At 43.0% G+C, this 22,844-nt stretch overlaps 1 protein-coding gene and 1 long non-coding RNA gene across 7 annotated transcripts in view; both read right to left on the minus strand.

Moving 5' to 3' along the window:
• The window catches only part of FNIP2 (folliculin interacting protein 2), a 52,602-nt gene extending 37,879 nt beyond the window's left edge, over positions 1–14,723 (minus strand). For both annotated transcript variants that reach the window (XM_042807907.1, XM_042807906.1), the window contains exon 1: positions 14,357–14,723. In XM_042807907.1, coding sequence (XP_042663841.1) covers positions 14,357–14,451 — 95 coding nt within the window. In that variant the 5' untranslated portion in view covers positions 14,452–14,723. The remainder of the gene's footprint in view (positions 1–14,356) is intronic.
• Positions 14,724–15,777: 1,054 nt separating this feature from the next.
• On the minus strand, positions 15,778–22,272 carry LOC116963462. 5 transcript variants are annotated; one of them, XR_006167050.1, is made up of 6 exons: positions 22,033–22,262; positions 21,826–21,974; positions 18,658–18,752; positions 17,693–17,781; positions 17,365–17,560; positions 15,778–16,903 (listed from the first exon to the last, which is right to left on the minus strand). It is a non-coding gene; the product is annotated as an uncharacterized LOC116963462 (long non-coding RNA). The 5 variants fall into 5 exon arrangements; XR_004408179.2 differs by lacking the exon at positions 17,365–17,560 and having other exon boundaries at positions 21,826–21,956; positions 22,193–22,272; XR_004408183.2 differs by lacking the exon at positions 17,365–17,560 and having other exon boundaries at positions 22,193–22,269.
• Positions 22,273–22,844: the final 572 nt, after the last annotated feature.

Raw genomic sequence — 22,844 nt, forward strand, 5'->3', positions numbered from 1 at the left:
ATGGCCAGGTTCCTACACTTAGGCTAAAATCAGCAATCGATAGCCGTCACTTCTGCCCTATCTTTTCCCCAAACAAAAACAACAATTCTGAAACATTCAGTTAAATGACCACAACACTGGATTCACACCAGAGACTAGAGCCAGGAACTCCTGCAAGCTCACTAACTAGACGTACTTCACTACCTCATCTGTAGATGAGGTCATCTGTAGAATACTATAAATCCCCAAATACCTCAGGGATTACCACCAAAAATCTACAGAACCATTTCTGAACAAAAAAAAAAAAAAAAAAAACAAAACAAAAAAAAAAAAACAACAACAACAAAAAAAAAAACCACCACGCCACACAAACCCACATATGGAAAAGACCCTGAGTCCAAGGAGTAGGTAATGCAGAAAATGGAAGAAAGTGTGCTACTCCCCAGATATAATCCTCTTGGAAGTGATGTTTAACCACTCTTTTTCGAGGCTATGTGACAGCACGTCACCTGCTGTCTGTAGGTCATTTCCTGTCCTTCATCTCCACTGCGAGGCAATTGCCTAAATGATTTCAACTCAAGGTAATACTTTAGCAGGAAAACTTGGGGTGAGAGGAAAGGAAATATATATGATGGTGTTATCTAATTAAGAATAATTTTCTGTGTAAGTTACAGCTGTCCACTAAAGCTTAAGCACTGTTTTCAAATCTAACAGAATATTTGCAGACTCCTGTAAGGTTTTATTTTCCAAACAGCATTTAGAAACAGGCTAGAAAAGCATAAGGAAACAGAAAGTTTGAATCATACCTGCTGTTTCAATAAGCATTTGTTTCTGCAAAACCTACACTTAGCAAAATTGATACACAAAAAATGCCTACAACCCAGACATTCAGAATGAGCGCCAACAGACACGTTTAAAGGTGAAGTGGAACCTATTTTGGATTGCTTAATGCTGAATTTCCCTCTTTTAGTCTGTTGAATAGCTTAGGTAGATGATGTGGGCTCCCTTCCTCCCTCCCAAATTCAAAGCGTTTACCCTGCACTGCTTGTCTTTTTAAAACCTTGGGTATGGAAGAGTTGTGCTGATGCCATACCACATGCCTTTTCCACAATGATTTAAAGTAGCCCTAATATGGTAAAGCACTATTAACCTCAGATGAACCACCTTGTTCAAGCATGATACATAGTTACTAGTTTCACACAAGTTAGGCGGGATACAATGCAGATTAGTCACGCAACAAGTGAAGGAACACGGTACTTGAAGCACTTCCCTCAGTTTATATTTTCCTGTAGAAAGAGTTCTGGTGGAGAAAAATTAAGTTCTCCATATCAGATTACTATACAGAAAGGTTACCTTTTTTTTTTTTATATAATTCTATATCTATATGTTGCTGTATGAAAAGCAAAACACTGGATAGATTTATTCACTGGCAAGTTAGAATTCCACAGACTCCCTGCTTAGGGAAGGTGAATACAATGGATTTCTGCAAGATTGGAAGCATTTTTCCATCATCTTTATTGCTAGAAAGCAGTATCATCACACACATGCACAAAAGATGACCACAAACCCCACACACACCTGATATAGGCTAATAAACAGATCTATATATGTTAAAGTCACCATAAACTGCACACATCAGCTTTCCACAAGCATCAAGAACAGCCTATTAAATCAGTGTTTCACAACTCAGTCAGCTTTCCTAAGTTTGCATTCACTGCTCATTGGCTTATCTAGAAGTCAGAAGTTTGGGAGCTAGGTTTCACACAGTGCCTCAGCAATAATGTTAAAAAAAAAAAACAAAAACAAAAAACCAAACACCACCACCACCCCCCCAAAAAAAAAAAAAAAAAACAAAACCAAAAAAAACACAACTACAAGAAAAAACCACCACACCAACCCAAAACACTCTCACCAAAGAAAAAAAAAAAAGAACAATGTGTTTGAAGTAGTATCATCAACAGCACAGAGAGAGTGCTCTCTGTTGCTAGCCCCAGAAATAGAATTCCTCATTAGCAAGGAGAAGAGCACAAGACTTGTAACTGAAAGAAAAGGTGCATATATTTAATTGTATTTTACCATTAAATGTGTGTTCATTTTTGTTCAAGTAGGGCTTTAAACAAAGAAAGGTAAAGTATGCTGTAAGGTTAGCACCCCAAGTCCTTTTCTTAGCAGCCTTGCTTAGTCTTAATCAACTTTCTCCCTTCCATCCCACTTTCCCCGCCTCAACCCCCCCGTAGCTTCCAGCAGCGAAGTCAGTCAAATATTTTGCCCAAGTTTTTTTCACAGTAGCAATCTTTATTATTTCAAATCACTGCAGGTTTACTTCCACAACTCCCCAGGGCTTGCAGGGGCAGGGAGAGAGCGGCCTGTTGACCTTTTTAGAGGCGCCTCCAGTAACCCCCCTCCCAGCTTTCCCTGGAGCCAAAGGGCAGCAGCCAGCGGGGAGCGAGCGGCGCTGGGTGCCGAGCAGTGGGGCGCAGGCCCCCCGGGCCACCCCACCTCCCCCGGCACCCAGCGCCGGGGCTCGGCTAGCGCGGCATTACCCTGTCACTGGTCCCAGCCGCGCCGCGCGACTGGGCCGGCGGCCAGGAACACGGCTGCTAAATACAGACACTGCCAAGGCACGTCTGAGAACTGCCTCTGCCGGAAAATGAGATGAATAGAAATCTCTTATCCTACCAGCTTTGCTGCCTCTGCCTTTCCCCACCTTCTCTTGAACAGAAGGAAGAGCTACACGCTGCACATCTGAAGGACAATTTTGAGCAATAACGCAAGGCAGAATCTGGTATTTATAATGCTGTACCAGCTCTTGTTCCCTTTCAACGCTGTATGAAAGTACCAGGGGATCTCAGACTTTAATATCTCCTGCGTAAGTGAACAGACCAGCACAGACATCACCACCACACCTCAGGGGCGGTATCCCGAGGCATGGGTTTGGTTGCCTGCTCTTTCCTGTTCCTTCTCCCTCTTCTGTAAAGCCCTTTTTTTTTTTTTTTTATTTAATAAGAAAAAAGTCTGTATGCAGCTTTCAAGCCTCTGTTCAAAGGAGTAGCTTTAGAATATGAAAATAAAAAACATGACTAAGAAACAATATTATTTATTAGACATAAGTAAATGTATATTAAAGTGATACAAAGATATGAAGTGTTTGATGTTCAATATTCCCTCTGCCCGCAATTTTTTCTAGTTAGCTGAAAATTACTCCTTTTGCTAAAACAAACACCTTCACTCAAAGTAACTAAAAACACCTGCATGTCAACAGAAACATATTCTTTACAGATTTCCTCCACTCCCACTATGAGAAGGCAATGTTCACAACAAAGCTTCATAAACTTCAGAGGATGTGGCATTCTCTCTCAAACTTTACAGCCAAATAAGCTTAGGGCATTCTCTCCAGGGGTGCAGAAAGCACTGCAAAGCCCCTCCTCAGCCTTGTGCTGAACGCTCCCTGCCACCGCACAACAGAACACTTTCAAGCGGGACTAAAGGCAAATGCCACCCAGGGACCCCATACCCTTCTTCCAAAGGGAATTGCTTCAGAAGGGGACAATTTTAACTAACCCAAGAGTGCATAATTCAGCAGTATGATTTCACTAAAGAAAAAAAAAATTAAAATTTAAAAGTTACCTGGTTCTTGGTGCATCCGCTCATATGCATAATATTTGAAATCAAAGATATCAGATGTGGCTCTCTAGCACTACTGAGAGCTGAAGCAGCCCCGTCTTTTTGATCAGCTGACAAAATATTGGTGAGCCCTCTGTAAATGGTTATGTTAAACTGCTGTAAGAGCAAGATTTTTTTGATTCTTTTAAAACAGAAATTGTAACTGAAGAATTAGTCTGCAATAATCAGGAGAAGAATGAAGAAAAACTAAGTACACGGAGTATTTATGAAAATTTACTGATTTACCCAACTGGCAAGGATATGGGAAAGGACACATAACACAAGAAGCCATGCTTGATCACTCAAAAGTTGCTATAGCATGAACAGCAAAGTCCATCGCCTCTGTCTAGATGAATGCCAGGAAATCCTGACTTAGATTGAAGTGATAACAGACGGATACAACGTCAGCTCCAGCATTTTTCAGTTGTTATAGCCAAAAATATGTTTTGCTCTTCTTGTTTTTGTTATGGTAATTTGTCTATTCCATCCAAAACACTTTCCTTAACCCTCTCTTGTAGGGAACATGGGAAGTAGCTTGCCAGTAACTAGCATTGAATCCTGAAGGCTTACATAGATTTATTTTCAAGTTTCACTAGGAAGGGAAAGAGGAGCCATGTCTTAGGACCCCGTACAGAAGATCAGGGTAATTAAATCACTCATACCATAATACCTTCGCAATGAAAAAGACTACACACAAAACCAAATAAACCACAATCCTGCAGCTGACTGGCATGGGCAAACCTAACCTTGCTCCAAGATACTATGCAAGAGAGTTACATTCTGTTTACCACCAATCACGTAGGACTTTGAATGTATAAATAGTCATTAAGTTATGAAATAGCCTCCTTCCCAAAGCAGACCAACCACTCTAACTACTCACACATAGGATCCTAAACTTTTTCTCAAAAACAGTGGTATTGTATTAGACTTAAAAGTTTATACAGTCAAGTTTATACGTAATTACAGCTGACTATACCCAGTAACATGCTAAGATTTGGTTGCCAAGTAGCAGTCTGTCAATCATTAAATATCTGGACAAATAAATAAATAAAATTAAAAAAAAAAAAAAATCAATCACAGAAAAAAAGCCAGTTGCAACTGTGTCATGAAATAGGAAAATGCTTCACACATTGAAAATTCAGTGATAGAAACAAACTAAAATTTAGCTCAGCTAGCTTATGTAGCAATTACCTATTTAGACAAATTAGAAACCTTTCTCCTCATGAGAAGATAAGAACTGGTCAAGCTCCTTCAGTGTTCCCCAGTAAAACACTGTGTAAAAAAGTCCTTTATAATTGACCTGACTTTCTCCTGAGATGAAGTCTACCAGGGCAGACTTACTAGGAGCTGCCTTAACAATTACAGATTCAGGACAACTTAATTAAAAAACAAACAAACAAAACTCACTTTCTTTTCTAGTCAAAACAGGGCCCAAGGATCCAACTCTAATGAAGTCTATACTCTAGCCAACTTTTAGTGCTTCAGTAATGCAAACAAAAAGCCACTGCTTCAATCGGATTTCTCATTCACATGCCAACACCACATTTCAATACAAATACACGATTATTTCTTTAAGCAGTAAACAAAGTTTCATTCAGAGGTTCAGGTCATCTTTGACATACCACCCAAGTGTTTTTTTGCTTAAAAATAAAGAAATCAGGCAGATGTAATACCAATGCATACACAGGTTCATTGAGTTTACCAATTGTTTCAAAAACCCTATGTTCACTACAAAATACAACGTTCCCATTTTCCTCTCCATTGCATACCTACCACTGGACCCATTATCTAGTCCAGCTATACACAGGCATCTTACAGTTACCAAGTGCTAAAGTGACAAACAGAAAAAGCTAGTTTTCAAACAGGCATTATTTTCCTAGTTACATTCAAAAGGATTCCCAAACATACTCCTGTCTAAAACTTCACACAAGAACTTCTGAATGCAAGAAGTTTAGTACCCGAATTGCTTCTGAAATAATCTGCTCTGATCTAGTCCACAGTGGATGAGTGACTGACATCCTTGAGTCTCCAAAATACTGAAGTCATCAGGTGTTACTCATCCACCTTAGAACTTGGAAACACACATGAAATCATTTTAGCACTTAGTACATACGCTGTATATCCACAGCCAGATGTCATCAATATTTTTATAATCAGAGAGGGTTAATTTTTTCCCACTCTTTAACTTGATGTGATTTAGAAACTCTTTTAACAGTTGGTAAGGCAGAGGTTGGCACTCCTGAAGCTGTTTGAACCGGCTACCATGTGAGAGCAACCTTCCTCCAGGCTAAAAGCCAAGATCCAGTAAGAGCTCAGATGCATGTCACCGCAGTTGTCTGCCAAGTGAACTGGAAGTAGTTACCAGTTTCCAGCTCTTTATTCCAGGCTTCTCAACACAGCTGAGGACTAGAACACATAAGCCCTCCATAACCATTTCTGCACAAAGCCTGACAGCTTAACACGAATTACTGCAAAAGATGGTTATAGCACTGACCTTTCTTTACACAGACACGACCGAGGAAGGCTCCAACACTCTCTCTTGACACTAACACAGAAGTGACAAATGTCCAGGCAATAACCAGTTTCAGCACAACATGGGAGAAAGCAATAGCCTCTTGTACCACTGCATCCATTTGTCAAGAGCCTTAACAGACACCGACTAGCCCCACTGTTGTACAGCTGGGCAAAGCCGCTTCTGCATCTAACTTGCTTTTTCCTTGTGCCTGCACCAGAGGTTACCAACCTTCCTTACCAGCACCTTAACAGGTCTCTGTCCAGCTTCTTTAAGCCGGTCAAGTTAAACAAGCCAGGACTTCAGAAACAAAAGACCCATGACCTTTCTTATAGTCGGATTTGTCTTAAAAAGCACAACCCATTTTAGAGTTCAAGTAAGAGAGCGGAGTGTTAAACGTGAAGATTTTAGAAGGTCATTTTGTGGGAACATGTAAAGAAGGGCAAGGGAAGATGACAGAGACAAGCACTCAACCAATCAGCAGTAGCTGGACAAGCTCATGTGCCTAGACAGAAACACAGAAGACAGACACAAAAATCTGTCTGAACATTAGCTAATTCCTTTGAGTTGCAGATTTAAAAAAATTTCCATAACTGTCTTTTCCACACCACAGAGGGCTTTAATATTACAACACAATGTTAAAACGTGTAAAATGATCGACATTCAGTGAAAGAAAAACAATTTAAGAATAACCTGCTTGGAACTATGTATTCAACGGTTTGTAGATCATTCTCTCTGGGGTTTCCTTCAAAAACACCATCTAGTGTACTCTGCTCAGATTGCCTGTACCCCTGAAGATGAGCACATACCCAGCCCCCAAAGTTGAGCAATTTCAGATGTCAGATAATATCCAGATTCAAAATTCAGTGCACAGACTCTGCACAGAAATCCAGAGCACCGAGTTTATTCAAGCCACTGTGTTCTTCCATAAAAGTCAGTAAACTTAATGACAATAAAAGCTAAGACTTGTTACTGTAAGAAGCAGCCTGACTTCATTACAATATAAAGTACTAAAGTGTTCAGATTTCTAATTTGAAAGTGCTAATACCAACCAAATTCAGCCTATTAGCACCTCTATTAGAAAAGTAAATATTGTCAGATTGTTTACTTAATACAGCTGATTTCATTAGCATGTGTAAACGCTGAGCACCTTGGAGGAGAAAAGTTGAAGTGCATTGCATTGAGGTGAGAACTTGCTGCAGAGAAAGCTCCATACTGATTCAGTAATTACATCACACACAGCTGAAGTTTCACTTCAGCACAGTCTATGGGAAGGAAAATCATGAGTCAGTTTTAACAGCAATAAGCACGATGTAAAGTCCTCATGCCCATTTATCATTACAATTCTAAGAATCTTACCAATATCCAGGAAACATGCTGACTGACAAAACAGGTATTTTGGCTGTTGGTCATGTAAAAACACCCGTACTTGCACTACTTGTAGTGGGGAGGGCACAGGCACTATTACTGAAACTCCTAAACTAGTCCTCTCAGTGCCTCAAGAACTCTTTGCCTTGCAGTCTGCAAGGGAGCTTGTCTTGTGACCTCAATCTTGCACACGAGAACATGACATTGCTATGGTATTCGAGCAACAAATGCATACAAATAGGGCAAATAGAGCGAGGCAAGAAAGGCAGCAAGCACTGTTAAGGTGAGGAGAAAGCAGAACAAAGAACACGAGCCTGAAGATTCAGAAGTGCAGGCAGAGCACACGCAGAGGAGACGATTCACAACAGTCCAAGGTGAACAACCACATCCATGCCTGTCAGTCAGATCAGTAGTAATCTGAACACTACTGCAAGAAGTGAATGCAAAGGTGCTGACAGACACATTTGCTGTCTTCACACAAGCAGTACTCAATACAAAGTCCTCCTTTTCTGGCTTATTCTCTCTAGCAAGCCTGGTGACCACCATCCTACAGAACTGCAGTCCTCATCTTTTGCCTAACAAGTGTACCCATGGAAACTCTCACCTAGCAAATACTGATAATTAAGACAGCATAACAACATTCTTCTTACAACACTATGTCTAAGCAGCATGCAAGACAACAGTGTGCTCTTAATCAAGGGTGTACTTAGTAGAAACAACTGATGACAAATAAAGCATCCAACACAAGGCTCTGAAACCGAGTCTTCTTCAGAAGCCATCCCTGAACATCCAGAAGGTGCAAAGTAGATTACAAATGAAAGTACGTTCTTGTTAGTGTCAGAAGGAATACCTAAAGGAACAGACACGTCACCGAGGTTTGCAGCACATGTAGTCAGTATTAATCCAAAGAATTACCTTTGCAAGAGAAATCCTCAGCAGCTTCAATACTACTGAAATGCCAGAACAAGAAATAAATTGCTTTTAGGAGAACAGTAACTCAATTTTCCGACCCCTCTGAGCCCAGCTATTTCGTCACATCTACTCTCTCTTTCAGTCTGCTGTTAACTGTTCACACCAAAGCTACAGCTAAAGGCTACTACCATGCACTGGAGCACCTACATCCCCCAGTGTCAACGTGGGATGACACAATAACTAATGATTACAATATTTTTGTCAAATTTCTTCCATCTTCCTTCCCTCTCAAGTTTTAATAAAGCTATTCTGCTCCTTCAACTAAGTTTACATAAGAAAAGTTACGCAGTTTACTTGAAGCTAGCCTCTGCTGGCAATAAAGCTCTGTATCAGCTTTTAAAAAGTTTCTCTACAAACTCAGCTTTTATGAATGAAGGTCCATAGTTTTCAGCCCCAAGCAGCTCTGTTTTCTCACTCATATCAATCAATTTACATCGACAGACAAGTATTCCCCTACAGTATTAGCATCATTGCTTTAGATTGTACAGTATTCTGCTTTAAGTTGTGCTACCAACAAGGGAAGGTAGCTCCAAGGCTTTCCTCTGGTACTCCCCAAATAACTTTCTGCTGAGCATAGTACTCGCCTACCCAGTTTCAGACACGTAAACAGCAAAAGTGCCCTAAGAATAAGGAATAAAGCACCTACTATCAAACAACTGTGCATCAATTTAAGAGTCAGGTGTGTAGGAAATACACTACTAGCTAGTCACACCACATGGATATGTTACTTGTAAATCACAAGTAAGATAACCCACTGGTAAAACCAATTTGATCAGTCAGGCAACAATGCATATTTTCATGGAATTAAATTAAATCAAGTTACATCCATCCCTCTCAGAACATCAGTAGCTTATGCATTTCCACACAGTTTTTTAGCCATCTGTGGCAAAAAAAAAAAAGAAGAAAAAAGAAGAGGGTGTCTTTTTGCAACTTTAAGAGAATGAAAGTCTCAGAGCAAAGCTAGAGGAAACCAAGAGGTTGTTCAGTGACAGAAGAGCATAAGGGAGGGGAAATCCAAACAACTTAAGAATGGCCTTGGTTCCTGCAAAGACGGCTTGGGGTTGGTTTGTTATCCTTCAAAATAGTCCAAGGTTGGAAGTGTAGTTTCCATGCCAAAAGACCACACTTTCAGTCACTTCCTCTGAGCTGTTCTCTTGAGCGAGACTGTAATAAATCTGTTTCTGCAGAACTTACTCTTTAGCTATCATTACTGAAGAAAGGCTGATGCCAGAGCAGAGGTATAGCACTGCACCCTAAGGCTCACCGTCAGATGCCAGTGAAGAAGTACTTGGCTTAGACTTGCTGTTTAACCTTCCCTGCCCCCATGCTCAGATCTGGCCCTGGGCTGCATCACCCCTTCTACCATATATAAAACAGTGATTCTCTTTCAAATGTTTTTTGAAGGGTTTACGACCTGACATTTAATGATATTTCCATGTATGAAGATGTACATGGGTGCTCAGCAGTGTTATTGCTGTGTAGATGTCTGCAGAGCTGCAAGAAGCTCAAGAGAAATCAAATTAAGCTACAAGAATTTACTGAAGAGTGTTTCATTTCAACAAAGATATAATAAACTGACATGGAAGCAGACTCAAAGCTCGCTACTGCTCTCTTTCCTTTTTCAGAAGGTGGAATATTGCCAGGCTGGTAATAAATGCTGTGAAATAATGCTTAGTGAGTAGGATCTCACCAAGCATTTCAGTGCTATGACCAACGGAATTACTAGTATCAGCTGCCAAACAAATGATCTCATATACCAAAGCTAACAAACTGTTACCAGATAGATATCCTGCAGTTACAACACGATATCCGCTCCATTATAGACACCAGAAGGAGCAGCTGATACTTAAAGCTGAAGAAACAGCCCATTTGCAAGTTTCAGACACAGCTGAAATAACACAACCTTTTTTTTTTTTTTTCATAGAACCCACATAAAATGAAATTATTCCCTGTTTTACAATATTCCTTCACTAAACATATCAATATCAAAGAAATTTCATCAGGGTTTGCAATGCAGAAATTACACATTCAGCAGTGAAAGAAAGCACAGCCTTTCAAAAACTCCAAGGCATTGCTTTTCATTCTTACATCCCTGGATGTAGGTACTTAAAAAAAAATTAAAAATGGAAACTAGTGTGAAACCTTAGCTCTCAGTTTAAGGGTAACGTTAATCTTTCAGGTTGAAAAGTACAGAAAAGCACTGATGTGAAATCTCATTCTACAGTCAGGTAAACACAATTGCAGGGGAACTGCTATAAATTTAAGTACAATCAAACTATCAGCAACGCATATCCATTTCCTTAAAGCCATCCCCAATATCTTATTCAAATATATGCTCAGCACTTGAGACGCTCTAGTCTTGAGATAGTACGTGCTTATAAAACACCCTGCTTAATCTTTAAAAATCATGGCGAGTAGGATGCATTGTTTTTGCAGTAATAGCTACCATTTTGCTGAGCACATGACCCTGGTAGCTCTCCAAAGACCTGTACAAACTATTTTAAATCAATCTTGTAAGGGAAGTAACATTTGATAAGGAAATAAGAAATTAGGGGAATTTAGCCACATAAATACACATTTCTGACACACAAAGTAAATGAGATTTCCTCGGTGTGCTAGAGGCTGAAAAGAAATATGGTGAATTACAGCCACCCAAATGTCTCTGTTGAAAGGTATGTGTATAGACACATATTTTTATGTATGCACTATATACATATATACATAAACACATTTATAGATATTTTTCGTTAAAGGAAGCAAAAAGCAGTAGTAACAGAAACCAGAAGCTGAAGATCTGTGTACAATACTGCTTAGAACAAATACAGTATCATGTCACTAATACCCATCTGTTCTCCAGCTGGTATATAATTTCCCTTTTTAAAAAAAGAATTAAGTTATTCTAGAATTCTAACTACCACCCTTCTACCACTTCATACTTGTATTATTTTGGAGGTGCAGACCAGCAGGAAGTCCTACTCTCCTAATAGCTCTATATTAACATCTACACCTCACATTTACTTTCTCCTCACCCAGCAAGTAAGGGTTGTGTTTACATGAACATGTAGTGCAGCCCAAGAGGCCTAGATCCACTGAATGAATTAATTGGTGCTAAGGACTTGACACCCACACTATACATGTTCTGGGGTTTAACTTTTGACCAGCTGTAGCCTCATCCCAGGGACTGAATGCCCATTAGTGGTTGGAGCACACATTCTAATTTCATTCATTCCAACAGGAATCCAGTTTATGCACCAAAGCCACTCGGCTACGTGAGCCAAAGTGCTGCACGTGGAGACAATTGAGGGGTTTCTTTAAAAGGGCACTCCTGATCCAAATTAAGATGTTAATGCTCATGCACCCAGGTAACCATTTCCTGCGGCTCCACAGTCGGTTATAGGCACCATGTCTCTCTTTGAGGCTGTGCCAGCTCCTTCTGGTAGGCAGCATGGCCCTTGTAACTTGCTGTTTTCTTCAGAGCCAAAGAGAGAAAGCAACACTGACACTTGGTCAAGATTTAGCTCCCATTAAAGGAGAGGGGGCAACAGAACAAGCACACACTTGTTACAGGTAAACCTCAAGCCTGGTTGAGGGCCCTCTGCAACAGAGCTTCTCCTGGTATTCCTGGGAAGCCTAGAAAATGCAAAGCTTCCTAACAACGTACTTAAAAAAAGCTGTCAAGTTAATTTGAGGAGATTTTTGGTGATTCTGATATTGTTCTGCGTAAAGAGGGTACACGAACACACTTAAGCTTTCAAGACTTTCATAACAATTTAAGGTTCAAGGATACAAATTGTCATTGGTCTTACAGAACCACTTAAGAGAACTACACACAGAAGACATACTGAATGTGGAGGGACCTCACCAACCAATACACAAAGAGGGAATAAAACTGAAATCCTTAAAAATATCTGCTTGCTAGTAGAACAGAAAGTGATCCTGCCACTTTGCTTCTAACAGTGACCAGCAACATACACTTAATACAGTAGATACCAAAAGATTAAGTCTTTCCTTTTACTTCAGTCCAATCCCATCTCTCCATTCAAACTGAGATTACTGTTCAACAGAAAGTCTATCAAAAACATCACAAGAAAGCTTCTAAGACCCGTAAGTATGCTCCTGCAGGTCATCAACAGATCACTAGAAAGACAAAGCATTTCAGAACATTTAGAAGTCATAAGGAAGAAGCTTAATTAACAGGCAACACCCCCTCTCCCCCTCCATGCAAAATGGTTCAGATAACTTTATTAACCTTCAGTTTGCCAAAAAAATTAATCAGTAAGCAAGGGATGGGGGGAAAATAGGGGATAAAAAGTGATGGGTAAATACAATGGTATTGTAATGATAACAGTTTTTGTTTCAAGTGTCACAACATTTAAATGTTATTCAAACTGAAAAGTGAGTGTGGAATAACCTGCCAAAGAAACAGTAATAAGAAAACCAATGCAATCCCTAACCTCACAAAATACTCCAGATGGAGCAATTTTACAGATTGTAATAGGGGACACACTGCGCAAGCAATCTGCCTTCACAGAGATCCGTGACGAACCCAATAACCTTAAAACTAGAACTAACAGCATTGGTCTCTGTATCAGAGTGCTTAACAAGATTTTAAGTACAAGGCATAATAACAGAGTTAGGCAGGAATTGTCACTTAGTTTAGATGTGGAAAACATATTTGTTTTCTTTTAAATGAAAGGGGATATTTAATTCATAAGGTCAATGACTGCTACAAAAAGTAACAAGCAAGTACAGCATACAGACTTTACAGCTTCCCAAAATTCACCAGCCCCATTTTTCTGATACAAACGCATCATCAGTACCGTGTCCTACCACTTCCAAAGGAATCGCCTCGTAACCCAAATATCCTAAAGCCATTTTGAAGCTACTCCATTTTTCACCACGATCTTGCAACCTTGAGCATGCAGATGGCCATGGCTCACGCGGACCATCTTTGAAAGCGTAATGGCTCCACGACTGTGATCTTTCATACTTGGCACTATGGCACTTTGTGGATCAAGACATTTTCCACCCCTTTCCCTTACCATTCCCAGTAAGTTTCAGCAGTGAAAGCCCAGATTCCAATTGATCACAGGACTAATCAACTCATGCAGAACAGAAAAAAAAAATAAAAGACGCAGAGCTTACCGGACACACATGTGATAGTCACTGTGCTCACCAGGGCCCGGGGTTGGTCTGGTGAGCAGACCAGATGCTGAAAGTAACAAAGCCCTAAACCACCAGCCAGAGCAAAACTCAGTCCCCGAGGGTTTAGAAAAGAGCAATAATTCCATATTATATAAAGATTACATATCCAAACCCTGAAGTAGCAATAGCTGCTAAATCTCACCTTTCGCGATATCACAAGCGGCGAGAGCCGTGAAGGGTACCTAGCGCGCAGTGGGTCGCCAGACCCTGCACGTGTATTTAGGTCACGACAATTATGCCTTTTTTTTTTTTTTTTTTTTTAATTTTCCTGTGCTGGGGAGAGCTGAACACGAGCTGGCACCGCAACCCCCTACAACCGCAGGGAAAGGGAAGGCCCCGGCGCCTCTCTCTCGGTGCTGCCGGGGGTGGGAGGGCGAGAGGGGGCCGGGCGCCCCCCCGCCTCCCCTCGCCCATAAAATGGCTGAGACCCAGCGAGAGGGAAAGGCGGGAGAAGAGCCAGCCCCGGCGCGGCGGTGTCCCCCCCAGCCTCCCCGGGGGTGCCCCCTCCCCTCGGCCCTTGCGGAAACTTGGCGGAGGGGGATCCCCACAGCGCTGCGGCCCCTCAGCAGGCGGCCGGGGTCGCCCCCCGCCAGCCCCCCCCACCCCTCCGGCAGCCGGGGCAGCCCCCGGGGACCCGCCCTGCCCCTCGCCGCTCACCTGAAGGCGGGGCCCTCCCCCGGAGCCCGGCCGTGGGGGGCCGCCGCGCCGCCGCCCCTTTTGTTGAAGAGCTTCTGGAGCAGGGTGGGGGCCATGCTGCCGCCCTGCCCCCCCGCCGCCGCGCCTCTAGCAGCGGCTCAGCGGGCGGCGAGCGGCGGCGGCCGCGGCAGCATCCCCGCCGCCGCGGAGCCGCCCAGCATCGCGCGGAGGCTGAGGCGGAGGGGAGACTCGGGCCGCGCCGCTGCCGGCGGCCGCCCGCCAAGTGCCGGAGGGGCCGAGCCCGCCTGCGCGGCGGCGCTGACAGCCAGCCAGCCGCCGGCTCGGCTCGGCACAGCTCGGCTCGGCTCGGCACAGCTCGGCTCGGCTCGGCACGGCTCGGCTCGGCTCGGCTCGGCTCGGCACGACGCGCCGCCAGCCGCCGCACGACGGGAACTGAGACGCGAAAGCGCCGCGCCCCTCCGGCGTTCCCCATTGGCTGCGCGGCCGACGCCGCCCCGCCCACCCCCCCCCGGCACGTGGTCAGGCGCCGGAGGCAGGCTTAAAGGGGCAACGGCCCTGCCCCGCGCTGAGCCGTGGCGGTTGGTGACGCCGGCGCGGGGCGTGGCGCGGCCTGGCGTAGCGTGGCGTGTGCCTCCGCGTGTGAGCGGGCAGCCGGGTGGGGCTGTGCGGGCACACACGTGCCCGGGTGTATGTGCGCATGTAATACACGCGGTTTACATAGCCATAGCAACAAGTATGCGCATGTACATATGTATTTATAACGTATATTTTACAATACACTTCTCACCCTAAAGGTATAGGTGTGCATACACCTTACGTACTTACGTACGCGGGCCCTGTACAGGCGCTCCACGCGAGTCACGCCCTGTGATTTCCAGTGACATTCTTCCGCGCCCGCGCGAGAGGGAAGAGCGCGCCCACCCGCGCGAGCGGGGCCGGCCCCCGCGTGGGCTGACGGCGGCGCAGCCCCCCCCGCCGACCGAGCCCACGGCCCGACAAAAATCCGTCGGGTTCTCGGGAAGCTCGCGTGCCTCGTTTTGCTCCACACAAATTCCGGTCACCGGTCCCAGGAAGTTTTAATCTGATTTTTTTTTTTTTTTTTTTTTTTTTTTCCCCCTAGTCTCTGTAACGGAGAGACCCCCGGCATAAAATTGTAGAACTGCGATTCCCTTCGAGAATCTGAACTTTGATGTCAATCTTTGAGCAGGCAAGCTAGAACATTTGGGCAGGAAGGCACCTCTGCTGGGACGGTGCCTATTTTCACTCACTGCTCTTCAGTTGATCTATTTAATTCACAACATAATTAGATAACGCCACAGTATTTGGGGGTGACTTAGATCTTTCTGTTTGTTAAATTTGGGAGAAAGGGCTGTTGGGTGCAGCAAGGGGAAGTAAAAAAAAAAAAAAAAAAAAAGGCAGAATCATGATACCTTCCTGCTCTTTTAATGGCGATCGTTACAATAGTTGTAATGGCTCATTACAGAAGTTGACAGCAAACTCAACATCCAGTAGTGGCAGAAGAGGTGGAGGACATGCTGGTGCTTCAGAGCGAGCTTTTCAGTGGCTGGAGGAGATGATTTCTTTTTAAAATAAAAATCAAGAGATGACTGTCTACTGGCCTGAAGATCTGATCAGCCGCTCCCTCTGTAACACCAGCTTGAATCTTGTAATGCCCAGCTGAGCCTGTCTGGAGGTCCGTTCCCAGAAGGAATCACCATTTTGAAGGCTCTGAACCACTTCATCTGCGAGACCGAATACCCAGCGTAAATCTTTCGGCCTGGATGTTCTTACCGCTTTTGATTCTTTACTTCCACCACCCTCACCAAATGCCCCCAGTCATTAAGGTCAATCCACTCAACCAGAGCTGAAGGACAGAAAAGTGAGGGCACAGTGATGACAGTAAATACTGAAAGGGAAATGAATAGCAGGGTGTGGCTGGACGAGATGAAAGACCTCATAGTTGACCTAGCAATCAGTGTGAATGAGAATCTAGGCATCCAGCTCCAGAAATAAGCACCGGACTGTATTCCTCAAGGGACAGTCCTGAGAAACTTAAAGATGCAAACACCATGGCTGCCACTCTGTGGTACGTCTGCGTTAGCAAGTAGCGCTGACCAGTGGGGGCAGAATCGTAGATTAAACCAGTTGTCTTACAGAGCCCAATGTTCACACCACGAACATTTTACAGGGTTTTATTTCGGACTAGTTGTAATCTGGTGCTGAACAGCAGAATGAGTGTCAGTGGTCAGGGCACACTGAATGTGTTTCTGGAGAACATCTGGTTTAGTTTCTTCTGAAAGTGATACACTTTGTACGCCCAGATGCCACTCCAAAATGTGAAGCAAGACAAAGTCAGGACAACCGGGATGCCGACTTCAGAAACGCTCTTCTGATCTGAGCAAAAATGGCAGCGTAAATGCACCCTACGTGTTGGCTGATGCTCAGTGCAAAATTAGTTCTTGATATTCTCCGTTAACGTGTGTGACAGTCACTATGGTTTGAAATTGGTAACAAAACATTAAGACGCTAGTGTTCTGAAGGTTATTTCTGAAAAAAAAAAAATAACAGGGAAAACACAGCAGAATCAGCAAAGGACTACAAAATAACTTTCACAGTCAGTACGCACCGTCCCACCTCAAACAGAGTTTGGCTACAAAGAGCACCTGGCAAAGCAGATACGGTGATGTTTCACTAACTGATGAGTGCAAAATATGAGCAGATGTAAAGAAACAAGACATGCCGTTTGTTAAGCAGAGGTAGTGTGTGCCTAGAGCCCTAACTTTTCTACGAAATATAGGAAATAAAAATGTGGCATATGAGAATTAAAACCTTACTCTTAATATTCTGACTAAGGGCCAGACTCCATGTGCAGAGAAAGACAGTGTAATTAATGAAACTTGAGTCAGAAAAGGAGCCAGATTCTTGATGTAGAAATAGATGGGACTTTGTTAGAAAGTTGCCAATATATAAAAAGGATCATTCAAATCCTGGAATAGCTGAATGCTTACATAAGTATTTCTGTGTTTCATAGAGCATAAATATCTCTGAAGATTCTCTCCTGAGAATGGAGGAACTGGATTTCATAGCCAGGACAGGTTGGGTTAAAAGCCAAGTCTCCCAGGTCACAAGTTGCCTCCCCGTCACTTAGACCTGGATGAAACTTTCAGTTCCGTTACGGCTGCTTCCCTTCTGCACCACTCAGCCCTGAACGCACAAATCCAAAATGCTCCTAAACCTCTGCTGTCAGAGCTAGGCTTTGGAGGAACCACAAACAGAAGACAGAGGCAAGAACGGGTAAATTCTAAAGATTTAACAAAAAGTTTGTTAATGACTTACTGCTCAGTGTGGTGACACATGCTGTATAAGTTACATGAAAGCGGATAAGTCTGGCTACACTTTGCAATGCTTCAGCAATATTTTGGATTCTGTAAAATAAACAGAATCTGATTTTTACTGACACTTCAAACATGCCAAGTAAAATGTGATGTCAAGAAATGTCTAGTATTATTCTCTCTCCATATTGTTATTAATACTACTCATCACAGTAAGTCTAAATTACTCTCCACAGAGAATTTTAAAACCTATTACAAAATCTATTCCACTTTGCAAGCAGGGACAGAAAACGACAGAAATTAAGATCTCGGGATTGCAGCCCCCTGCAAACCAGCTTACTCATCCTTCATTGAACAGAGCATTACATAACTTGCGCTGTTGCTGCAGCAACTTTTCTCAGCCCCAGAACAGTGCCACAAAGGTGCTGCTTTAATATAGCTAAGCAGTTTCACTGTCTTTTTACAGAGGGTACAGTCAGTCTGAAACAAAAGGCAGTTTAAAGGGAAATACTAATTTAAGATAACTGTTTCAATATTGCTAGGAAGTATTGACATATGTAACAAAACTTCTAGTTTTCAATAGTCTTTGGTGTTAAAAATAGAAAGGCCAGATACGTGATACCTTCCTTTAATCACCACAATATAAATATCAAGTAATATGGTGAGAATTGGATTGTGTGAAGGTAACAGGCATTTACAATCCTCTGAAATCACTACTGTTACTTATGTGTCTTGTCAAATTTCCTAAAGCAAAGGTACACTACTTTTTCCTCCAAAAGAGCCCGAAGATGTACGTACCTGTGAATGTTCAAACACTTGTTTAGAACCTGGCTTGGTTCCTCTCTACAACAGAGCTGTTACCACTGGTAGATTGTACTTCTAAGCCTCCCTCCCAGGACTCCATCCAAAGCCTAGCTGGAAATCCTCATGAGTCAGATTTTCAATGGCAAAATCTGTTTCGGAACTTACTATTTGCTGGTGGCGATCTTGTCTTTAAATCCATGCTGACGTAGTTCACCTTGGACTCCATCCTACCCACAGTAGATGCAGACCAAAAAGGCTTTCTACATAAAAAATAATACAGTCACCAGAATTGATATTTTAATACCTTTTGGTGATAAATATGATAAACAGCATTATATATTTACATAAAATTGCAGTAATATACAGGGCATACATTTGTATCAAAAATGGAAGCCAGGATTTAGCAACAAAGCCAGTATTCCACATCAGCACTGTGGCAGCAGCTGCCAGCAGCTACCTCATATGCTTTGGGCCTCTCCTTGCAGGCAACGGCTTGTACTGTTATCAGAAGTCATAGGCACTCTCTGCCATGCCTCCTCATGTCCTGACATCCTAAATGCTGCTCTGGTTATTTGCCTCTATAACATGTTCCAAGCAGAGCTAAAATATATAGCTAAAACATCTGTTTATTTTTGCTTGGTTCTTAGCTAAACCATTTCTTTAGGGATCGGCGTATCTGAAAGTTAGTGATGAGTAAATGCATGACTTTTCTTTCAATTTCTGTCATATTATGTCAGTTCTGTGTAGACAATTTTCTTTTTAAAACATCCCGAGACAAGAACATATGGTTCTTTCATTGTTTAACAATGCATTTTAATTCAGCTTAGAGGGATCTGCTCAGTATGGGTTTCATCTGGGACCTTTTTATTCAGCTTTATGCAGAAAAAGACTTGGTGCAGATGGGAAACAATAAACCTGATGATGAGAAAACAGATTTATTAATCTCTCTCCTGTCTCATGTCTCTCTCAGGAAGGTGACATGCTTGACGTGCCAGGTCACATGGGAATGGCACATGATGCACCCTGTGTGTCACACGGCACAGGAGAGGCTGAGTGGCTGCTGGATTTCGCAGCAAGCAGTGAAAGCATCCTTACCAAAAAACTGCATATTGGAAGCTTCTTGATAGCTGTTCTGAAAAGCTGGTGAGGTATGTGTTTCAGTCGCTTGTCAGATGGATCCCATCAGTATTCCGCTGGACCATATTCTGAAGCTACAATTCAGTCCAGTGAAAAAAACCCACAAACATACGATCGCTGCTATACAAACCAAAATGGCTTTTAATATCCTTAGACAAGGCAGTTCTGCACTGAGCCAAAGCACTCGCCTTCTGGTGGAATGAACATGTTTAAGCTTCTATTTTCTTCACAGTGTCAAATACATATTTAGAGGTGAAAAAAAAGAGCAAGAAAATTAAGCAAAAGGCAAAAAATCCTAGTCTGAATGTGTACATAGTTGCCCATTTTACACAACCAGCAACAATTATAAATAATCTTTATTTTACAGTTGTTCCTTCATGCGTGCTATTTGACAGGCTAGAATGATTATGAAATAAATGTGCTTACTGCGTCTTCCCTCAAGAGTACGAGTTTCATAATGCTATCTGCATTTCTATGCACTAGTCAATGATAGCTTCTTTAGTCAGGGTGGGAAGAAGAAGTTAAAATTATAATTTTAAAACTGGCTGGACATGTAAGATCCACATCCCCTTCTCTGACTGCCCTTTGAGTTCAGTTAGGCTGGAGTGTTATACTTGCTAACAGCTTCAAGTTTTTAGCACCCTCAACACGTGTTTATCTAATGATAATACTCAAACTAATTTTACTGGGTAGCCAAAGCCGTATGTGCAGAAAAATAAATATCTGAACTAAACCATCTAATAGATAAATCAGTTATAGTGCCTATTTTCTATGTACTGCCTTACAAGTATTTACTACGTAACAGTTGGAAGTGTCTAAATATGAAATACTCTGGTAATAGGAAGTATTTTTAAATTACAAGATCACAAAGCATCAGAGGATCACAGAGGCAATTACACTGCTTGAAAACAGATCTTACAGGACTTTATAAAGTGAGTCTGAAAGAGATTATTTATCTATCAGTTTAATGCATAACTTAATGTATTAATTTGAACCTAAAATCCATCAGTAAATTCTCGACAGAAGTCACGCTATACTTGTTGTTTACAATCTCTCAGTGACTATAAATTAATCTGTATAGTAATTACATTACTGCAGTGCTGGGGAGACATTCATTCAGCTCACATATTTTCCAGAATCTCCTACAGACACTGAGAAAGTTGCTTCATTTCTCTCTTGTTCAGCTCACACCTCCAAATTAGCACAGGGATTGCCTTTTTCTTTGTCCCTTTAAAGTACCTTGTGCATAGGGACTTCCGAGCAACTACTGTAATACGAATTACTAATCTAGAATCGAGACTATTCCAACTTGGCCAGGAAAAAAACTGCAGGGACTGCATACATCTGCTCCTGGAAGAATGAATCACGGCTTCTTCCTGAGAGGAAGCTGCCAACAGCTCTTGCGGGGGACACACACCAACAAAACACACTTTACTCTGATGTCTGCTAAAGAAATCTCCTCTAGACCATACTCACTTGGCTAGCAACTGCCTCGCTGAGATCACTTCTCCTACATCACTTCACCTCACCTATGCTAAGCATGATGATAAAAATATCTCAGCCAGTGACCGTGGCCAGATGCCTGGTGACTTACAGATGACTCAGAGCTTTGGAGTCCTTTGACATTGTGGAGCATGCGAAATCCCTGACACAGCTGCATGACCTGGCTCAGAGAGAGAAATGCCTTAGCGTGCTTCCACTGATTCCTCACTAAGTGTTCCCAGATGATACCAGATGGTTTTTCCTTCTGTTAAGGGTTCCCAGATGCAATATACAACAGCGCCCAGTGCTGATCATCTCTTCTATCCGACATCTGTACAGAGACTGTGGGACGATCACAATGCAGTATATGGACTGCAGTATTATTAATGTCAATGCTACTTTATCTTTTCTTTCAGCGTGGGAATTACAAGTGCCCTCTGACACATCTAATATTGAGAACATACTGAGAGAGAGATGAAAACCAGCTTGATGAAGCTCAAGTCCAAACATATAAAGATGACATGAACTAGAGCTGAAAGCCTTTGGAGGATACAGTGAATCAAAGAAGGAATTTAGAGGCTTCTGGGATGGATTAGAGAAGTCCTAGGAATAGAGAGGCTCATTTGATCAGCGGCATTCCCAGAAGGGCTGTAAGTTTGCAAAAGTCAGAGCCCAGCACCTTTCTGCCCCTTCTGCTTTTGCCTCAACACATACCTTGCCTTCACGATGCCAGTGAGCGCAGGATGCGGCCACGTTGACCATTCATCTGCTTGGGAACTCTGCACCTTCCGGAGCCCCAGCAAAGTCTACTGATGGCATTCACGTCCCTTGGTCAACCCAAGTGGCTGAAAGAGATTGTTTGCCTGGGAGCGATTATTGCAATATTCATACTCTGGGAAGAAACGTGTTTTGTTTTCACACCTTAAGAAGACTGGAGTTACTCAGTGTTTCCAAACGTTTATGCGGTGCCACATTTACGTTGACAATTTGCCCACTTTCTCCTGGGCCACGGCTTTTCACCGAGCCTGCATTTCTCTCATAAAACATAAACCCCGGCAAGATCAAACCCCGCTCTCCTCACCCGCCTTCCCAGGCCTTCTCTGCACGTTATTTATCCTCCAGAAAGAAACGCTTTTTCTTCGCAGTGCCTCTCCAGGGGGCCCGACAGCTCCCCTTCCCCTTCCCCTTCCCCTTCCCCTTCCCCTTCCCCTTCCCCTTCCCCTTCCCCTTCCCCTTCCCCTTCCCCTTCCCCTTCCCCTTCCCCTTCCCCTTCCCCTTCCCCTTCCCTTCCCCTTCCCTTCCCTTCCCTTCCCTTCCCTTCCCTTCCTTCCCTTCCCTTCCCTTCTCTTCCCTTCCCTTCCCTTCCCTTCCCTTTTCCTTTCCCTTCCCTTTTTCCTTTCCCTTCCCTTTTTCCTTTCCTTTCCCTTCCCTTTTTCCTTTCCCTTCCCTTTTCCTTTCCCTTCCCTTTTTCCTTCTCCTTCCCTTTTTCCTCCCCCTTCCTTTTTTCCCTTCCCTTCCCTTCCCTTTTTCTTCCCCTTCCCTTTTCCCCTTCCCTTCCCTTCCCTTCCCTTCCCTTCCCTTCCCTTCCCTTCCCTTCCCTTCCCTTCCCTTCCCTTCCCTTCCCTTCCCTTCCCTTCCCTTCCCTTCCCTTCCCTTCCCTTCTCTTTTCCTTTCCCTTCCCTTTTTCCTTTCCCTTCCCTTTTTCCTTTCCTTTCCCTTCCCTTTTTCCTTTC

Source organism: Tyto alba, unplaced genomic scaffold, assembly GCF_018691265.1.
Source record: "Tyto alba isolate M040663 unplaced genomic scaffold, T.alba_DEE_v4.0 Super-Scaffold_6, whole genome shotgun sequence".
In the NCBI taxonomy this organism is placed as follows: Eukaryota; Metazoa; Chordata; class Aves; order Strigiformes; family Tytonidae; genus Tyto; species Tyto alba.